General features: G+C 38.3%; 1 protein-coding gene across 2 annotated transcripts; it reads left to right on the top strand.

Annotated features, from left to right (window-relative positions):
* The first annotated feature begins 411 nt into the window (after positions 1-411).
* Positions 412-11,119, top strand: LOC121141156 (olfactory receptor 1468-like). Of its 2 annotated transcripts, XM_040748003.1 has the most exons (2): positions 412-441; positions 10,193-11,119. In XM_040748003.1, the coding sequence occupies exons 1-2, from the start codon at positions 412-414 to the stop codon at positions 11,117-11,119; spliced, it is 957 nt and encodes a 318-aa protein (XP_040603937.1). The 2 variants fall into 2 exon arrangements, with proteins under 2 accessions (XP_040603937.1, XP_040603938.1); XM_040748004.1 differs by lacking the exon at positions 412-441 and having other exon boundaries at positions 10,181-11,119.
* Positions 11,120-19,673: the final 8,554 nt, after the last annotated feature.

The raw sequence follows: 19,673 nt of genomic DNA, 5'->3' as shown, positions 1-19,673 counted from the left end.
TATACTCAATCAGGTTACTCAAATCACATCACATTTCAGCTGTTAATACATGCATCAATTATCAATCGTTTAGTCTTTGACTCATTCAAGAAAAATGTTAGATTATGTTGTGAAATACCAGTTCAACTTCATTCTTGTCATTTGACTGTGAGTAGTTATTCTATTTTTATATGTGTACATATCATCCATTCAAAAGAATAAATTTTCTAGGGCAACTTAATAGTAGACTATAAGATACAAGAAATAGAATGCAGAATAAAAAGAAAACCATAGGTAGACAATGAAGGGTTCCATTCCTTGTTTGACATAAAACATCAATAAAGACATCTACTGGCAGAGAGTAAAAGTAGGGACAGGAGGAGATCTGGACTGCAATGATGTGATCTATTATAGAATTATGAAATAATTTGGATGTCATCAATTAGAGGCAAAAATGAAAAAATAAATGGACCAAGGTTTGAGAGTTAGAAAATGATGGTCCTGCAGCTCAGACTAAATAATGAATGGCCACTCCTGAAGCTTTTGGGAGTTTGGGGAGAATCTCAAGATTTGAATAATCTGAGCCAAATTTACTTTCCTCCATACGGTCATCACAAGACTACTACAAAGCATGTCTGCAAAACTTATCAATAAGTTTGAAATAACAAGGAAAGACAGAAGACCTTCCAGGAGGATAAGCAGACTCCAACTTCCTTCTTGTGACAAGAAAGAAGCTATTTAGGCCCTTGTATGGTGTCAGCTCCTGGGCAAACATAAGTCAAAACTGTTACCACAGAGAAAACAGTTTGTTCTTAAGTATATATCAGGTGAAAGAAAAAAGACAGCAGCATAGAAACAAAAGAGAAGTATAAAAAGTAAGGACACAGTCTCAGAAGTGGTAAGTAAAGATTTTTGTAACTATTGCAACTGAAACACAAAGGGATCCTAGCAGTTGGTAACCAAGGAATACCACAAAGTCACTTTAAGCATAGCAGCTTACAGCCCTGCTTGAGGGTAAGGTTTCCCCAATGTAACAACTCTGCTCTTATGAGGGAGAGGTTCCCCTGTGAAGTTGTTACAGTTCTACTCTGCTCTGTTCTGGTTCTGGCAAAAATTGTTGCTTCTCTATTTTGCTCCTTTTCGGTGAAAGAAGGTCTCACCAAAACCTCTTTCAAGAGATTTATGGGGAGCTCTTTTCCAAGGAGCTCCTGGGGCCTCCAAGAGTATGGTATGAATGTTTGCTTAGGGCTGAGTTGCTATGTAGTTCCATACTGTCCTCAAACTAACCAGTCTTCTGTCTTCACCTCCAGAATGCTAGGACTGCATTGTGTGATGCTATTATGTTCAGCCTCGATTCCCTAATTAAACTATGTTTAGTCCAATTCCCAAATTTGGACCAAGCCAATAGTACAACTGGATGATTAGACCAGTTTTAATTTCAATTCCCTGTTTCCATGCTTATCTTGTTTCAATTTCTTCATTTTATGGCTGTCTGGAATAAAAATCTGGTAATCATTACCTTGTTGAAAGTTTCATGAATGCTCACTGTTTTCAAGATGAAAGTGAAATTCTTTCAAAGCACAAAAGCAAAATGTTCCTGAAGAGCTAGCTGTTCCTTGCCTGCCTCCACATTATTATGTGAACCACTGCACAGGCGCATCCTACACAGCAAGGTGTGACTTCTCCATCACAATCTCTTCCCACCGGCTATCACAGTTGCTGTTATTTCTACCTGAACTCACCATCCCTGTACTTCCAATCACCTGAATGATCCTCCATTTATCCACCACCACCAAACATTCTCCATTGTATGAGAATACTCCAATGCCATCTTCTTCCAGTCCTAAGTAATCATTTAACCACAGGTGACACTTGTAACTCTTTCCACTGTTATTCGTAGGTTCCCCTTGTCATTGACAGTTATTGGCTGTATGGGTCCTCTTCACCACTCAAGAGTCTGCATCCTTGTCAGTTTATATGGTTGTTGTCATTTAAATTAACAATATATTGGGGGGGCATGGAAATAGTAAGTGGTACCCAAAGAATCCCGCAAGGTTTCAGACACAGCATTTTCTGCTTCTGTTACATACAGAGCATTCACATTTCCTGTAGTTATCAATATCATCCACCTCAGGAAGGATGGCACCACTGCTCTGAGTACATTAAGTTTCCTTAAGATCCATAAGCATCTATGTGATAGCCCCAACCCCAAATTCAGTGAAACCACTGTTACATTTCCCAGCAGAATAATTCTCCTTTTGAGAACTCATACTTTGGACATGACATTTTCAACCTGCCATTTCTGATTTAAATGGTAGCTGCCAAAATCATCTTTTCACTGGCTCCCGCTAGCTTCAGTAGATGGAGCTTGACAGCAGTTAGCTTCATTTCTTCTAGCACAGCACTTGACCTTTTCTCAAGAAGCTCTCTAACTACATAGAGAAAACTACTGTAGTAATTCCTTTAGCACTTAGAGAACTGGTAAGAATTGTGATCCATTTTGTGTTAATTACTTAAGAGAATGTGGGGGAAATAGATTGAAGTGCATTTTTGTCTTGTCTTTTCCTGTGGAAATCTTAATTTTCAACACCATTTGTTAGAAAGACTATAGTCTATTGAACTGTCTTTCCATTTCCTTCAAATAGCAATAGCTTGTAGAAGAATGGCTCAATCCCAGTGGTGTAGTTAATATCTGTAATTCCAGCATTCAAAAGGTAAGGAGAAGGAGGAATGTGAATCTGAGGCTAGTTGTGGTGTTTTGATGTAACTAGCCCCCACAGGCTCACAGAGAGTGGCACTATTATGAGTGTGGCATTGTTACAATAGGTGCAGCATTGTTGGAATAAGTGTGTCTCAGTTCTTCCTGCTGCCTGTGGATCAAGAAGTAGAACTCTCAAGTGCTCTCCAGCACCATGTCTGCCTGCATGCCACCATACTTCCCCACCATGTGGATAATGGACCAATCCTCTGAACTGTAAACCAGTCCCAATTAAATGATTTCCCTTATAACAGTTGCGATAGCCACGGTATTGCTTCACAGGAACAGAAACTTTAACTAAGCAGAAGTCTAGGCTACATAGAAAAACCTGTCTCAATAAATCCAAGATCTGAGGCTATAACTCAGTGGTAGAACATATGTCTAATAGGTATAAGGTTGTTTGATCCCCAGCACACCAAGTGTGGATCTTGTCTGTGGTAAGTTACTCTGAAGTCTGACACATACTATTCATGTTTCTCTATTATCACTCATTCCTTAGCATCAAGACTGAAAACAGAGGCTATGCATCCTCTTGCTTTTTTCTCTTCCAAAACTGACTTTGATTTTGACTTTCTTTGCATTCATAAATAGTGAATGTACATTCATTTATATGTCCCCTTTGAGACCTGACTATTCAATATGTTTGTGGATTTGCTGAATAATTTGGGTTTGAGGTCTTTAATTGTTGAAGTTCTAGATATTAATCACCCCTCAGATGTAAAAATGACAAATGTTTTCTCTCATTCCATATGCTTTCTCTTGGTGCTATTATTTCCTTTCCAGTACATAAGCTTCTTGTTTTCATGTAACTCCACTTACTAATTATTCTGGTTATTTTCTGTGGTATTTGGGGTCCTTTCCAGAAAGCCCTTGCCTACACCTATATCTTGAAGTGTTTCAGTTATGTCTTTATCTAGCAGCTTCAACGTACTGGGTCTTACACTAAGATCTTTGATCAGGGTGAGGGAAGAAGAGCTAGTTTCATTCTTCTGCAGGTGCATATCCATTTTCCCATCAATACTTGTTCAAAATGTACCCCTTTGTCCAATATGTGATTTTGATACATTAGTAAAATTAAGGAGACTGTAGCTATATAGGTTGATTTCTGGATGAGTCCAGTTGGGATAATACCATAGATGGCTTGGGGGTTGATTTGATGCTATAGTATAATTAAAGATTGGGTGCTGAAATTTCTAGCATTGCTCTTTCTGCTTAGGGTTGCATTCTCTACTTGTAGTCTTTTGGTATTTCCATTAAATTTTAGAATTATTTTTATTAAAAAGTCATTGAAATTTTGTTGGTAATTATCTTGAGTCTTTGGAGAACTTTGGTAATATAAGAATTTTTATAATATTAATCTGACAACCCAAGAATATGTGAGATCCTTTAATTTCCAAGTGTCCTCTTCAATTTCTTTCTTTAAGGTTTAACAATACTTCCATAAGAATCTCCAGAGACCTGGGGACAGCACCAAACCATCCAGCACTGCATCTGCTACCATCTTAGTCTTTGCTCTGTCCCACTCCCTCAAGAGGGGAGGTGAGTTGAGTACCTTCTCCCATCATCCATCCCCTTTGGTGGCCCTTAACCAGCGCACCTCACACACGCATCCTGCCCACCTAAACCCCAGAGAGAGAACTGGGGACATCTCCCAAGTCTTGGCCCCACCACCACCAGGAGAGGTGAGTGCAGCCCCTTTACCTACTCCCTGTTGGAGGCTGTTAATCAGGGCATGTCGTAACCTCTTCCCATATACCAAAATCCCAGAGACCTGGGACAGCCCCAAAACATCCAGTACTGAATCTGCCTTCATTGAAGCTTTTACCCCTCCCCCACTGGGAGAGAAAGCCCAGAAACTTGGGGGCACCCTCCCAATATCCCAAAACATACAACACCACATCTCCCACCATTGAAACCTTGGCCACAAACCCACTGGGAGAGAAAGATCAACCATATAAGCCACAGGCCCCACCTACACCAACTTGAGGAAAAGAGACCCCCTGAATCACATGCACCACCTGCACCCACTAGAGGAAGAGATGGGTAGATGACAGTATATGAACGCAGTCAACAGTAACAAGAGGAATGTGATGACACCAGAGACTAGGGATGCTCCACCAGCAACCTAAACATGGCAACGTAGAAGAAGCAGAAGAAAACAACTTTAAAAAGTAACTTTATAAAGACAATAGAGGCCCTTAAAGCAGAAATTAGAAGCTCTTAAAGAAATGGAAGAAACGACATACAAAAATGGAAGAAATGCAAGGAAAGAAAAACCAAAAATGCAAGAAATAAACAAATCTCTTAAAGAAAGCAAGGAAATCCAAGAAAAAAAAACTAATCAAACGTGAAGGAAACAATTCAAACTGTTCAAGACTTGAAAACTGAAATAGATGCAATAAAGAAAACACAAATTGAGGTAATTCTGGAAATAGAAAATCTGGATAAACCAGCATGAACTAGAGATACAAGCATAACCAACAGAATAGAAACGATGGAAGAGAGATGTCAGGTGTTGAAGATACACTAGAGGAAGTAGATTCATCAACAAAAAAAAATGTTAAGTCCAACAAATGCTTGACACAAAATATTCAGGAAATATGGGACACTGTGAAACAACCAAACCTAAGAATAATAGGTATAGAAGAAGATGAAGAAGTCCAACTCAAAAGCACAGAAAACATATTCAACAAAATCATAGAAGAAAACTTTCCCAACCTAAAGAAGGCCATGCCTATGAAAGTGCAAGAAAATTACAGGACACCTAATAGACTGGGCCAAAAAAAATGTCTCCTTGCCACATAATAATCAAAGCACCAAACATTCAGAACAAAGAAAGAATATTAAGAGCTACAAAGGAAAAAGGCCAAGTAGCATATAAAGGCAGACCTATCAGGATTACACTGAATTCTCAATGGAAATTCTAAAACCCAGAAGTCCTGGATAGATGTTTTACAAACACTAAGAGACCACAGAGGCCAGTCCAGACTACTATTCCCAGCAAAGCTTTCAATCACTATAGATGGAGAAAACAAGATATTCCATGACAAAACCAGATTTAAACAATGCATACCTACAAATCCAGCCCTACAGAAAGTACTGGAAGGAAAACTCCAACTCAAGGAAGTTAGCTACACTCACAAAAACACAGGCAAGAGATAATGCCACATTACAATCCCCCCAAAAAAACATACACAATACCACCACCAAAAACAAATACAAAAATAACAGAAATCAATAATCAATGATTGTAGCAGTAGATATAACGATGCACCTATTACTGGCCACACATATTTGGGCATGGTCACAGGTGAGGACTTGAGGTGGGGGCTTAGGCTGGGCAGAGACTTGCCCACTCTCTCTTGCTGCTGGCCGTGTCACAGGAGACAACCTGAGAAAACCCTTGGAGCTGGAGCCTGTGTCAGCCACCTGCCTCTTGTGTAAGTGTTATTTCTCCAAATAACCCTCCTTTAACATGTACTGGGTCTGGTGGATCTTGATTCCCATGCAGCAATAGTCATTAATATCTCAATATCAATGATCTAAATCCACCTTTAAAATGATATAGGCTAACATAATGAATATGAAAACAAAATCCATTTTTTTTGCTATATACAAGAAATACAGCTCAGCTTCAAAGACAGAGGTTACCTCAGAGTACAGGGTTAGGAAAAGATTTTCATATCAAATGGACTTAAGAAACAAGCTGTTGTATCTATCCCAATCTCCAATAAGTTAGACTTCAAAATAAATTAATTTTGCAGATTATATTATAGTATACATAAGTGACAAAAAACTCTACCAGGGAACTTCTACAGCAAAAGAATACCTTCAGCAAAGTGGCAGGATACAACATTAACTCAAGAAAATCAGTAGCCCTACTATAGCCAGATGATAAAAGGACTGAGAAAGAAATCACAGAAACATCACCATTTACAATAGCCACAAGCAACATAAATACCTTGGGAAAATGCTAATCAAACATGTGAAAGACCTGTATCCCAAGAACTCTGAGTCTTTAAAGAAATAAATTAAAGAAGACACCAGAAGATTGAAAGATCTCCCATTATCTGGGATAGGTAGGATCAATGTAGTAAAAATGGCAATCTTACCAAAAGCAATCGACAGATTCAATGCAATCCCCATCAAAATACCAGCACAATACTTCACAGACCAAAAAAGAATAATGATTAAATTTATATGAAAAAAACAAAAGACCCCAAATAATCCTGTACAATAAAAGAACTTCCCCAGACATCACCATCCCTGACTTCAATCTCTATTATAGAGCTACAGTCCTAAAAACACCTTTATATTGACACAAAAATAGACAGGTAAACCAATGGAATGAAATTGAACACCCCGATATTTAACCATACACGTATGAACACCTAATCTTTGACAAAGAAGCTAAAATTATACAATGGAAAAAAGAAAGCATCTTTAACAAATGGTGCTGGCAGAGCTGGATGCTGGCATATAGAAGACTGCAGATAGATCGATGTTTATCACCAAGCCAATCAAGGCTACACACAAAACCAAAAATATAAAAAACTTCTGGTAGCTCCTTGTATAACGTTTTGTTGTATGACACACTTTAAGTCATTAACAATGAGAATAAGGTCTAATAATTTGGGGTGGTTTTCCAGTCACCCATATGAACTTCTCCCCCTAAGAAAGTGGGATTCAGTCAAGTAGAAAACCTGATCATAACCTGAACAATCAATGAGTATGCATTCTTCCATTCTTTTTTGACTTTCTGGTTGCTATTATTTGCTTATTTGTTTTGGTTGTTGTTGCTGTTTAAATTCTACCTTCCCTATATGTAGGAAAGAGTGATTGGTGACTATAATTGGTCTCCACTAGAGATCCCTGAGGTAAATTGGTCCTAGAAAGGACCTGGGTAATTACTATGTTGTTAATGAGTTATACGGGATCTGGACTCCTCTGGGATGTAGAGCCTGTAAAACCAGGGGATGTCATCAGGTGGATGTGACTAGGGATGGTGCAGATAGGTGTTGAGTACAGAGGTCACTAGTTCCTGCAAATGCAAATAAATGAAGATGATCTGGATAGTGAACCAAAGGTTTTGACTAAGCCTCAGCAGATCTGGGTAAATTCAGGAATAAACAGCAAGAATCTTGCAGTCAGTCCACATAAATGTCCAGTGTGATGCAGGTATGATATTCTTTTTATCTCTGTCTCCCAAGACTTCACCACAGTGAAAAGTATTTGTTTCATGACCATCATATAACTGCATATGGATGGGTTTATTACAGATACTCATTATGTAATTTTTCTCAATATCACACCATTTAAACATAAGAACAGCACTGTGAGATGGAGTTCACTGCTGTAGTGCGTTATGGTTATTTACTATACTTTCCCCTGTGGGGTCTTAACAAACTCTGAGCAATGTCTGAGCAACTCTGAGATTGATTTTTCTCTGAACAAGTTCACAAACCTATGCTTTAGTGGTAACATCTGTGATTGCTCCTAAGCACACTCCATTAATAATGACATTAATATCTGGGTGTTCATGTAAAACATACAATGAAGCTATTCAACCTAAAATCAGTACTGATGATCATAAATGTCTAAAACATAAGAAACACAATCCTTTGGGATATTTATGTGCTGTTTAATTTGAGAATGGTGGACTTAACATCTAAAGAAAGGATTAAGTCCATTGACCCATCAGTGGTAGCAGTTGATGGTATTACTCTGGATGTAGTCTTTGCACACATACATACCTAGCACAAAATTACTGTTCTTTTACAGGAGAAGGAGAAAATGAGCACAATGACACATGCCTGTAATGCCAGTGCTCGGGAAGCAGAGGCAGGAATGCTGCATATTTGAGGTCAGTCTTGAATACATAAGCAGTTCATCTTTTTAAATGTTCAATGATACTTTCCATCCTATGTCATGCTAATCTACAATATCTAAGTGCGTAAACTCTTAACTCAGCTGTATTAAACACAGTCGGTCTGTGCAGATGCAATCAGTCGGACATGGTTGTTCTATTTAACAGAAAGTAGAAAGTGGCTCAGATCTCTTGATGTTTCTGCTCCTTCCTGATCTTTGGAGCCAGAGTTGTCAATAATAAGATAGTAATACATGTGTGTTTGTTGGGGCATGTGTGTATGTATGTGTGTGTGCCCAAGCACGTGACTTAGTACACAGCCCAGTGCTGGAGGCTAATAAGGTCAATATTTGAAGAACTGTCTACACATTGGATTCCTTGAGAAGACTGGAGGTTACATACTTGTATTGTAATCAGACTATGAAAACTTTTCTGCAGTGGACTATCTTTTTCCTTTAATTCCTTCATCTGATTGCATGAATGTCATCATCTTATGAAGTCTAGAGATTGAATGACTGTTAGAATGCCACAGTGTAAATGAATAAGATTGAAGGAGAAGAGAAGGGTCAAGAGATATGAGAACATGAACATGAACTGAGTCTGCTTCTGTGTTCCAGTCAAAGACAAGATATGATCCTGCTATAGGAATATAATCTCACAAAGTGATGCATGATATAGGAAGGTAATGAAGGGAGACTCTGTATAATGTATGACAGCAGTTCAAGGTAAAGAAAAATTAATGGATCAAAATCCACAGATTTCTGACTCAAACATGAATTTCTTTAAATATTCTATGGGATACTGGAGAAGTAAGAATATGAAGAATGCTTTGGAAGACAACGAAGTGAAGACATGAATTTCACTGGGGGTTTTGACCTCCTGATGACTGCCATACATGCAATGAAGGGATTATGATTAGTGAATAGTGAAGCAGAAATCAGTATGTTACAGAGACATTCATGCCTGAGTTTGAAATGGTAATCTAAGGCATTAGAGTATGTGAGCTTTTCTTGTAATTTATATAATATTATGATGCTAAAGCTCAAAGCAGCCAGCCAGTAGCTCTTACCTCTACCAAGGCTGAATTGGAAATTCTGTCTTCCCTTTGATTGGAAACAACATCGCACATGAGAACCTTTGCTTCTTCTTTATACACCTCTGTAATACTGAGATTAAAGGTGAAAACTCTGTTCCTCTTTTAAAAAAATTATGATGCTAAAGCTCATTCAATTTCTTCAAGAACATCAATATACAAAATAACAGAGGAAAGTACAAACGAACATACAACAGTTACATAGGATGTGCAGATAGAACATGAGATAAGCATTAGTCCATTTGATGTCTCAGTAGAAATGCATAAAAATGTCTAGAAAAGGATGGAAGATAAAAACATATTAAAGAGAAGTTGAGAAAAATCATTAATGATTAGAATGAATACAGAATTTGGAATTTGAGGTTGTAATTATGATGATAACTGTCAGATCCATTGCTATAAAATATGTATACTAGATATATATTTTTACTTTGAATTTTTAGGGACCCTGATATTTTCTCATTAGGATATTAGAGATGAAGAAATGATATTGAACAACCAAACTCTCATCACCCAGTTCCTCCTCTTGGGCCTGCCCATCCCACCAGAGCACCAGCACCAGTTCTATGCCCTGTTCCTGGCCATGTACCTAACCACTGTCCTGGGGAACCTCATCATCATCGTCGTCATTCTACTGGACTCCCATCTCCACACACCCATGTACTTGTTTCTCAGCAACTTGTCCTTCTCTGACCTCTGCTTTTCCTCTGTCACAATGCCCAAATTGCTGCAGAACATGCAGAGCCAGGACCCATCCATCCCCTATGCAGGTTGTCTGACTCAAATGTACTTTTTAATAGTTTTTGGAGCCAATGAGAGTTTCCTTCTTGTGGTCATGGCCTATGACCGCTATGTAGCCATCTGTTTCCCCCTCCATTACACAACCATCATGAGCCCCAAACTCTGTTTGTGTCTGATGGTGCTGTGCTGGGTACTTGCCATGCTGTATTCCATGTTGCACACTCTACTCTTGGCTAGATTGTCATTCTGTGAGAAAAATGTGATCCCCCAGTTTTTCTGTGACACATCTGCCATGCTCAAGTTGGCCTGTTCTGACATTCGTATTAATGAATGGATGATATTTATCATGGGAGGGCTTGTGACTGTCATCCCATTCTTACTCATCATTGTATCCTATGTAAAAATTGTCTGCTCTATACTAAAGGTTTCATCTATGCGGATTATCCAAAAGGTCTTCTCCACATGTGGCTCCCACCTGTCAGTGGTCTCACTATTCTATGGGACAATTATTGGTCTCTACATATTTCCATCAGCTAATAATTCAACTGTGAAAGAGACAGTCATGGCCATCATGTACACAGTGGTGACTCCCATGCTGAATCCCTTCATCTACAGCCTGAGGAACAGAGATATAAAAGAGGCCCTGATAAGAATCATTTGCAAGAAGAAAATCTCTTTATAATAGCAACACTGGGATTTCTTAATTTTTTAAAATTTATCTAGTGAATATACTAATATTACAAAATATATCTGTAAAATGAGACACTCATTCAATAAAATACTACATAATATTTCCACTGTAAACAAGAGTTTTTCAAAGTAGTTCAGTTAGGGAATGGGACATAAATGACTCAGTGATGCTATCCTGTCTTTCAAGTGTCATTCTAGAAAGTCGATAGGTGAGTCATTGTTTTATCAGATTTTCATTCCTTACATTCTTCTCATCCTAATGTTGTGATTTTATGAAAATTTCTGTGCTGATATCAGTATACTTTTTAAATATGAATAAATGGTATATCATGGTCCTATGTTGATACTCATTAATCATTCTGTTTATTCATTTTTTCTCTCCTACAGTACATTCTGACAACAGCTTCCATTCCCTCCACTTTTCCCAGTCCCTCAACAATTCCCACCTCTCTCTCATCTACTTTTCCTCCATTTCCCTTCAGAAATGAGGAGAATTTCCAGGGATATCAACTGAACACTGTATAACAAGATGCTACAAGACTAGGCACAAACCTGTATTTCAAGTCTGGAAGAGGCAATTCAGTAAGAATAAAGGAGTCCCAAGAGTAGAAAATGACTCACAGTCACCCCAACTCCTACTGTTAGGAGTCCCACAAAAACCCCAAGCTAAACAACCATAGCATGTATGCAGAGGTCTTAGCACAGACTTATGCAGGCTCCATGATTGCTATTTCCATCTCTGTGAACCCCATGAGCCGTACTTAGCAGACTTTGTAGGGTATGTTTTCCTGATGTCTTCCAACCCATTCTCTCATACAATCCTTCCTCCTCTTCATCTGCAGGGTCACAATTTCTGCCTAATATTTGGGTATGTGTCTCTGCATCTGCTACCATCAGCTGCCAAAGGAAGCTTATTTTATGATCATTTGGATAGGAACCAGTCTATTACTATAGTAGAATATCATTAGAAATAATTTCATTGCTCTTTTTGCTGTAGGTTGTGTTTAGTTCTGTCTTAGGTGTCTGAGCCATCTACTTTCCACTTTCTGGCCATGCAGGAATGTCACAGGTTCCCTCTCTTGGCTTAGACCTAAAGTTAGACCATTTATTGGTTAGTCACTCCCATGAGCAATGAGCCACCTATGTCCCAGAACATACTACAGCAAGGAATGGCCTGTCTGAAGGTTTTTTGGATGGATTGGCATCCCAGTTCCACCACTGGGAGCTTCTCCTAGTTAAAATGGGTTGCAAGTTCAATAACTGAGGCATACTTCAGTATGTGAATATACCACTTTTTTGCCCATTCTTCATTTGAGGGGCATCTAGGTTGTTTCCCGTCTCTGGATATTATGAATAAAGCAACTACAAACATAGCTGAGCAAGCCTCATTGTAGTAGGATGAAATATATTTTGTGTATATGCTTAAGTGTATTATAGCTGGGTTTTTAGGTATGTGGAGTCCCAATTTTATGAGGAACCGCAATACTGATGCCATAGTGGTTGTATATGTCTGCACTCCCTCCATTACTAGAGTGTTCCTCTTGCTCCACATTATCACCAGCATGAGCTGCTGTTAAGAGAAGCTTTTCCTTGAGAGAAGCCTTCCCGCCAGCCTGGTTCTAGAGCCGCATCAGTCCCAAATAAACACACAGGAGGCTATATTAATTATGAAGCTGTTGGCCTTGTTTGTTTCTTACTGGCTAGCTCTGACTTAAGTAATTACCCCATAATTGTTAATCTAAGTATGTTTCTTTCCGGAGAATAGTTCCGGGCTTCCTACCCCATCACGTTACATATCGAACTCTCCTGGGTTTCTCCTTCCCAGAATCCTCCTGGACTCCTAGTCCCACCTATCTAGATTCCTATTGGTTCAACAGTGCTTTATTGACAACTTCCCCAACAAGCTACCTATTGTGTTGTTTATCTTAGCCTTTCTGAAAGATACAATATAGAAAGATATACCATAAAAAGATATAATATAGAATCTCATAGTAGTTTTGATTTGAATTTCCTTGATGAATAAATGTTTTATGGTCATTCGAGTTTCCTGTATTAAGAATTCTCCGTTTAGATCTGAGCCTAATTTTTAATTGGATTTTTGGGTTTGTTAGAGTCTAGAATCTAGACTTCTTTGTATATTTTATACTTTGGTCTACTATCAGGTGTAGAAAAGCTTTTCCCAATCTGTAGGATGCTATTTTGTCATGTTGACAGTGCCCTTTGCCTTCCAGAAGAAGATTTTCTGTTTCATGAGCTCTCATTTGTAGGAAGAGACTTTAGAATTGTGCCGCTAACCACACCCACTTTGGGCACGACTAGAGGTGCATACAGATGTGGTAATGAAAGGGCAATGAACTATGTACGGAGGTGGTAATAAAAGACCGTGCTCTTTTCGGCTTCTGGTTCTGTGGCTGCTGAGTCACTTTGGTTGCCCATTTTCTCTTTTAAGTAATTTATACAATAAACTGTTAACCTATACCCTTAACAAGTGTGCTATTTATTGTTACAAATTTGTGTCATAGGTTTCAGGACAGAATCCAGATGCCCTGGGAGAGGCTGCTTCTCCTCACCCAAACACCGCCGGCTCCAGACACACACGGGCTCTCCTATCACTAAGTTCCACACCACTTCACTTGGCAAGGCATGATTCCCACCGCCCCTCCCGCTTACAACTGGGAATCAGCACCTTAGAAGCTGCATTCTCCTACCAGTAAGGTTCCGTGGTCTTCCGGGATTTCTATTGCAGCCACATGCTCCTTTACTGGCGGCCTGCTGAATTTGGCCTGAATAAAAATCCACTGGTAGTAACATTAACTGATCTATACATATGGCAAATAACATTACAATGAAGGACGTTAAGAATTTTCTAGTTTTTTGTATGGATGGGATGTTGGAAAGGGTTGAGGGCTTGATAATACATATAATTTTACTAAAGAAATGGTTCGAGAATAGGGCAAAAAAATGACAAACTTATATAGACCATATGGTCACTGCAGGATGGTTATGAAATCCTAGTACAAAGAATTCAGAAAATGGAAATTTCCTTCCAGGATAGTAAAGAAATAATTTGATAAAAACATTCAGAATATTCAAAATTATAATGAAACATGTTTAAAGATACAGAACATAAAATTGAATTACTTTCAAGAAAAATGTGTTCCATATCTATTGATTCAACAGACAGAATAGAAAAAGTGAAACATAATGTTGAAACACTTAACCAAAAAACTGTTTTGTGTTTGATGACTTCACTAGCAAACTATAAAGACTGGAACATAAGATTGAAATGCTAACAGAAAAGATTTGTTCCATGTCTGAGAGCAATGACAAACTAGCTGATAGAACATTATTTCTGGAAGGTAGTTTACATGCTATTGAGATATTTTCTAAGGATGAGAATATTAAATGTTTGGAATCACATATAAATAATGAATGCAAAAAAATTGAATGATTCCATGACATCCTTGGAAATTTATTTTATCCAAGAACTTCAAGAGCTCAGAGAAACAATGATAAATAGACTGCAGGTCTCAGAAAACATCCACTCTGATATTTCAGAATCGGACACACAAGCAACATGTCATGATGGAGGTTTCCCTACACCTCTCAGATACTGGGAAGACCTCTCTACTGTGGTCTCAGTATCTGTAATCAAAAAACCAGGCACAAAGAAACACCAAATGGCTTCATTGCTTATCATTGGGAACCTATACAGATGAAGCACCTAAAGGAAATCAAGGAGGCCATTGTTTCATATGGCCTTCATTCTCCCTGTCATGGAGCTCCTGAATTCATGGGCCACTGCAAACAGAGTGATGTCTAGAGACTGGAACCATTTGGCCTCAGTGGTGCTCAAAAATTCATGTCAAATACAATGGAAAGCTTTATGGAGGCAAAAGGCAAAATCCCTAAAGATTCAGAAAATAAAGAAAGGCTATGAAGCACCCCAAGACAAGATTCTTCGGGAGGGTGCTTATGCTGACCCACAGTCTCAGGCTGCTATGATGAGCACATATTGTCTTTATGCCATACAGCGACTTTGAATGCAATGCATAAGGTTTATGAAACAGGAAAGACAATACAACCCTATACCAAAGTAGGACAGGGTCCAAGGAAAAGGTTCACTGAATTTTTAGAAAGATTATCCAGAGAAGTAGAAGTACAGGTAACAGATCCAGAATCTAGGTGACTCCTCATAGAATCTTTGGCATAAGAGAATGCAAATCCACAATGCAAGCAGGTACTTTGGCCATTAAAAATAAGATCAGCACCATTGGAGAAATGAGTCATATGTACAGCTAACCTTAAATACAAAATTCAGGATACAGGAGCTTGGGTAAGTGAAGTGATTTATACAGGCTTGAAGAGGCACCAAGATGCCAAATGCCTTAACCATGACAATATAGAAGCCAGGGTAGGGGAGGCAATCTCCAGAAATTTCAAAAGATATAAAAATACTAAGTGTTTTAATTGTGGTAGAATAGGACATCTGAGTAGGAACTGTAGACAAAGAATTCCTAGAAATAATGTTTCTACCAGGAATGCTCTGAACAGAAGGCCTCAGCCTTCTGGTCTCTGCAGGAGATGTAGCAAAGGCAAACACTGGACCAAAGAATGCTGGTTGACCACAGACAGACAAGGTAAACTTTTACAATGAGGAAATGGGTCCAGAGGCCTCTTGAAAGCCCCCAGATCAAAGGTGGTCCAGTCTTTCCCAGTAACAGTGGAGGACAGCCTCTCCCAAGACAATTAGAAGATCCACTGCTTATTGTAAATAATACGGTACTGGATGATACATTAGCTACAGAGGGTGAACCAAGTGTAACTGGAGGAAATAAAAAATGTATACTCTGGCAAATTTCTATACAGGATCACAGACCCAAGTTGCCAGTTAACGTAAATAGTAAGGTAATTACTGGGATTTTAGACACTGAAAATACGTCACTATCATAAATAAGAAGTCTTGGCCCTTAAGATGGCCTCTAAAAGATGTAAACGTTCAATTCTTTGGAACCCTATCTTAAATAAAACAAAGCACTAAATGGATTGACTTTATTGGGCCAGAAGGACAGAGAGGAAGATTAAAGCCATATGTTGCAGATATTGCTATAAATCTCTGGGGGTGTGATCTATTACAGCAATGGATTACACAGATTAACATTCCTTCTGTATCAGATATGAATCATAGACAAACTCTTGGTGGTAGAAAAAATATTGTAAGGCACTACATAAAACAGATGCCAAACACACAGGCTGTACAGAAACAGGATGCTAGTGCCAAACCTACAGAGAAACTAAAAGATCTACCCTTAAAATGGCTAACAGATGAACCTGTCTGGATAGGTAAATAGCCTATGACCTCTGAGAAGTTAGAAGCTTTGGAAAAGTTAGTTCAGGAACAGCTAGATGCTGGACATGTTGAGGAATCAACTAGTGCATGGAATTCACCTGTTTGTGTTATCAAAATGAAGTCAGGGAAATGGAGAATGGTTACTGATCTTAGAGCCGTCAACAAGGTAATTCAGCCTATGGCCTCTCTACAACCTGGGATGCCACTACCTTCTGTAATACCTAAGGATTGGCCAATTATAGATATAGATTTAAAAGATTGCTCCTTCACTATACCATTACAAGAAAAAGAGAGAAAAGTTCACCTTCACAATACCTAACTGTAATAATTCTCAACCGGTACGAAGATTTCAGTGGAAGGTGTTGCCACAAGGAATGTTAAATAGCCTGACTTTGTGCCAGTATTTTGTGCACAAATCTCTGGAAATAATTCGTAAAGAATTTCCACAATCGTTAATGTATCATTATATGGACGACATATTATTCAAATAAAAGTACTTTGGAAGAGATGTTTGAAGCAGTAAAGGAAACTTTGCCTCTCTGGGAATTACAAATTGCCCCAGAAAAAATACAAAGAGAAGATTCTATTAATTATTTAGGTTATAAAATAGACTCACAGAAAATTAGACCTCAGAAAGTACAGATCAAAAGAGATCATTACCAGACTCTTAATGATCTTCAAAAACTTTTAGGAGAAATCTCTCAACTACAGACAATTATCAGAATAGAAGGGCATGATTTAAAACACTTGAAAATGACCTTACAAGGAGACAAATATCTAAATAGTCCACGATTACTATCAGCTGAGGCTGAAAAGGAACTAGAATGGGTAGAAAAGAGAATATTAGAAGCATATGTGGACCATGTGGATCCAAAACTGGACTGCATTCTGATTATTTTACACTCTACAGAATATCCCTCAGGAATGTTAATGCAGAGGGAAGACATCATACTAGAATAGGTATTTCTGCCACATAAACAGAATAAAAAACTGAAAACATATATAGAAAAAATCTCTGAATGATATTAAAATGTAAGTTAAGGCTTCATCAACTGACCGGAAGAGACCCAGCAGCAATTATTGTACCTTTAACTAATGAGGAAACTTCCTCCTTATGTAAGGATAATGAATATTGGCAAATGGCTTGCAGTAACTTTTTGGGAATGATTAGTAACACCTATCCCAAAACAGAGAGAATCAAATTCATAAAGAAAACAATTTGGATTCTTCAGAGTATCGTGAGAAAACACCTATTTCTGGAGTTCTTATCTTCTACATGGATGCAAACAAATCAGGTAAGGCAGGGTATAAATCAGGAAATATAAGTAAAGTAGTTAAAAGCCCTTACAACTCTGTACAAAAGGCAAAGTTTTACACCATTCCCATGGTACTTAAAGACTTTACAGAGCCTCTCAATATAGTTATGGAGTCTCAGTTTGCAGAGAGAGTTGTCTTGCACATTGAGACTGCAGAATTTGTTCATGATGGCACACAATTAACCTCATTGTTTTTACAATTACAGGAAACCATCAGTAACAGAACTCATCATATATGTATTACACATCAGATCCCTTATGGGTCTGCCAGGTTCTCTAGAGCAAGGCAATGATGAGATTGATCATTTATTAATAGGAAGTGTGTTGGAAGCTTCAGAATTTCATAAGAAACACCATGTTAACAGCAAAGGTTTAAAGAAGGATTTTTCTATTACCTGGCAACAAGCCAATGAAATAGTAAGAAATTGCCCCACTTGCTCATTCTGCAATCAAACTCTGTTATCAGCAGGTAGTAATCCCAAAGGTATTTGTAGGAATGAAATTTGGCAGATGGATGTTTTTTACTTTCCAGAATTTGGCAGTTTAAAATATGTACACCATACCACAGACATGTTTTGGGGATTCCAATGGGCTATTACCCTCAGCTCTGAAAAAGCTAATTCTGTTATCACACACCTCTTAGAGGTGATGGCTGTTATGGCTATACCTACACAAATAAAAATTGACAATGCTCCAGCATATGTCTCCAGCAAATTTGAACAGCTTTTCAAACATATAAAATATGTAACTGGTATACCTTACAATCCCATGGGACAAGCAGTGGTTGAAAGATCTAACTGAACCTTAAAAGAAATGCTTCATAAACAGCCAGGGGGAACAAAGATCCCCAAACACAGATTACATAATGCTCTACTAACGTTGAATTTTCTTAATGCTAATGGAAAAGGAAAACTGCTGAAGAAAGACACTGGACTAGAGAGAAAACTTCTGAACTGAACCAACCAGTGTATTTCAAGGATGTTATGACCTCAGTCTGGAAAACAGGATATGTGTTACGCTGGGGAAAGGGTTTTGCCTTTGTTTCCACAGGAGAAGAAAAACTTTGGATTCCATGTAAATTAACAAGATTCGATCCGAACAGAAGACACCTCAGGAAGAGGAAAGATGACAGCTCATCTACAATGGTCGTATTCTACCATGGGTAAGGTGGCCTCATAAAAGGAAAGAGAAGTGTTTTGTTTTTTGTCTTCACAGGAAAACTCAGCAAAAAAATACTGGATGTATGGATACCTGAGGAAGAATGGATAGTTACCCCGAGGACCACCAAACAAACTATAACTCACTTTGTGGTATCAAAGTCTAAATATCTCTATATTGTCTTTTATAATACCCATTTCTCTTTGTTTCTTAATATGCTTTAGTCCCCATTCATTTAACTGAAGCTGGCTTTGGAGTATCTTCTACTCTAAATTCAAGTGTATTGTTTAAATAAAATTCAGAATTTCTGTATTATATCAAAGAGCCATTGACATAAGACAGAAGAAAACATAATTAGGGAATGTCATCTATGGATTTCTTTTCTGAAAGTCTAATCTTCATGTTTACTATCTTCCCTATTGTTGCCTTTCCCAGTATGCATACATATAAAAGTTGAAAGTTTCTTTGTTAACATTAATGTTTGAGTTTTCCAGAGAACAAAGAATATCCTGAAAGCAATCTTCAAATGCTTTGGAAGGAAAATGGGGTCCCACTTCATTGACTCCACCTGATTCGACTTGATGCATCTGAACTGCCCCACATCATTGACTCCACCTGACAAGTACCATCCTGAAACTGGCTTGGAACTACATCACTCGACACAACTCCAGACCAAGGAATTGATACAGTGCACTTCCTGCAGTCTGGCCAGAGCTTCAGAC

This window comes from Mesocricetus auratus, unplaced genomic scaffold, assembly GCF_017639785.1.
Source record: "Mesocricetus auratus isolate SY011 unplaced genomic scaffold, BCM_Maur_2.0 Super-Scaffold_100007, whole genome shotgun sequence".
Lineage (NCBI taxonomy): Eukaryota > Metazoa > Chordata > Mammalia > Rodentia > Cricetidae > Mesocricetus > Mesocricetus auratus.
The sequence above is the reverse complement of the archived record's forward strand: the minus strand, read 5'-3'. Positions and strand labels throughout refer to the sequence as shown.

Coding starts and splice junctions, on each gene's coding strand:
- LOC121141156 (XM_040748003.1), top strand. CDS start 412: ATGTCATCAATTAGAGGCAAAAATGAAAAA. Junction 442..10,192: donor TTAGAGGCAAAAATGAAAAA/ATAAATGGACCA, acceptor ATGATATTGAAC/AACCAAACTCTCATCACCCA.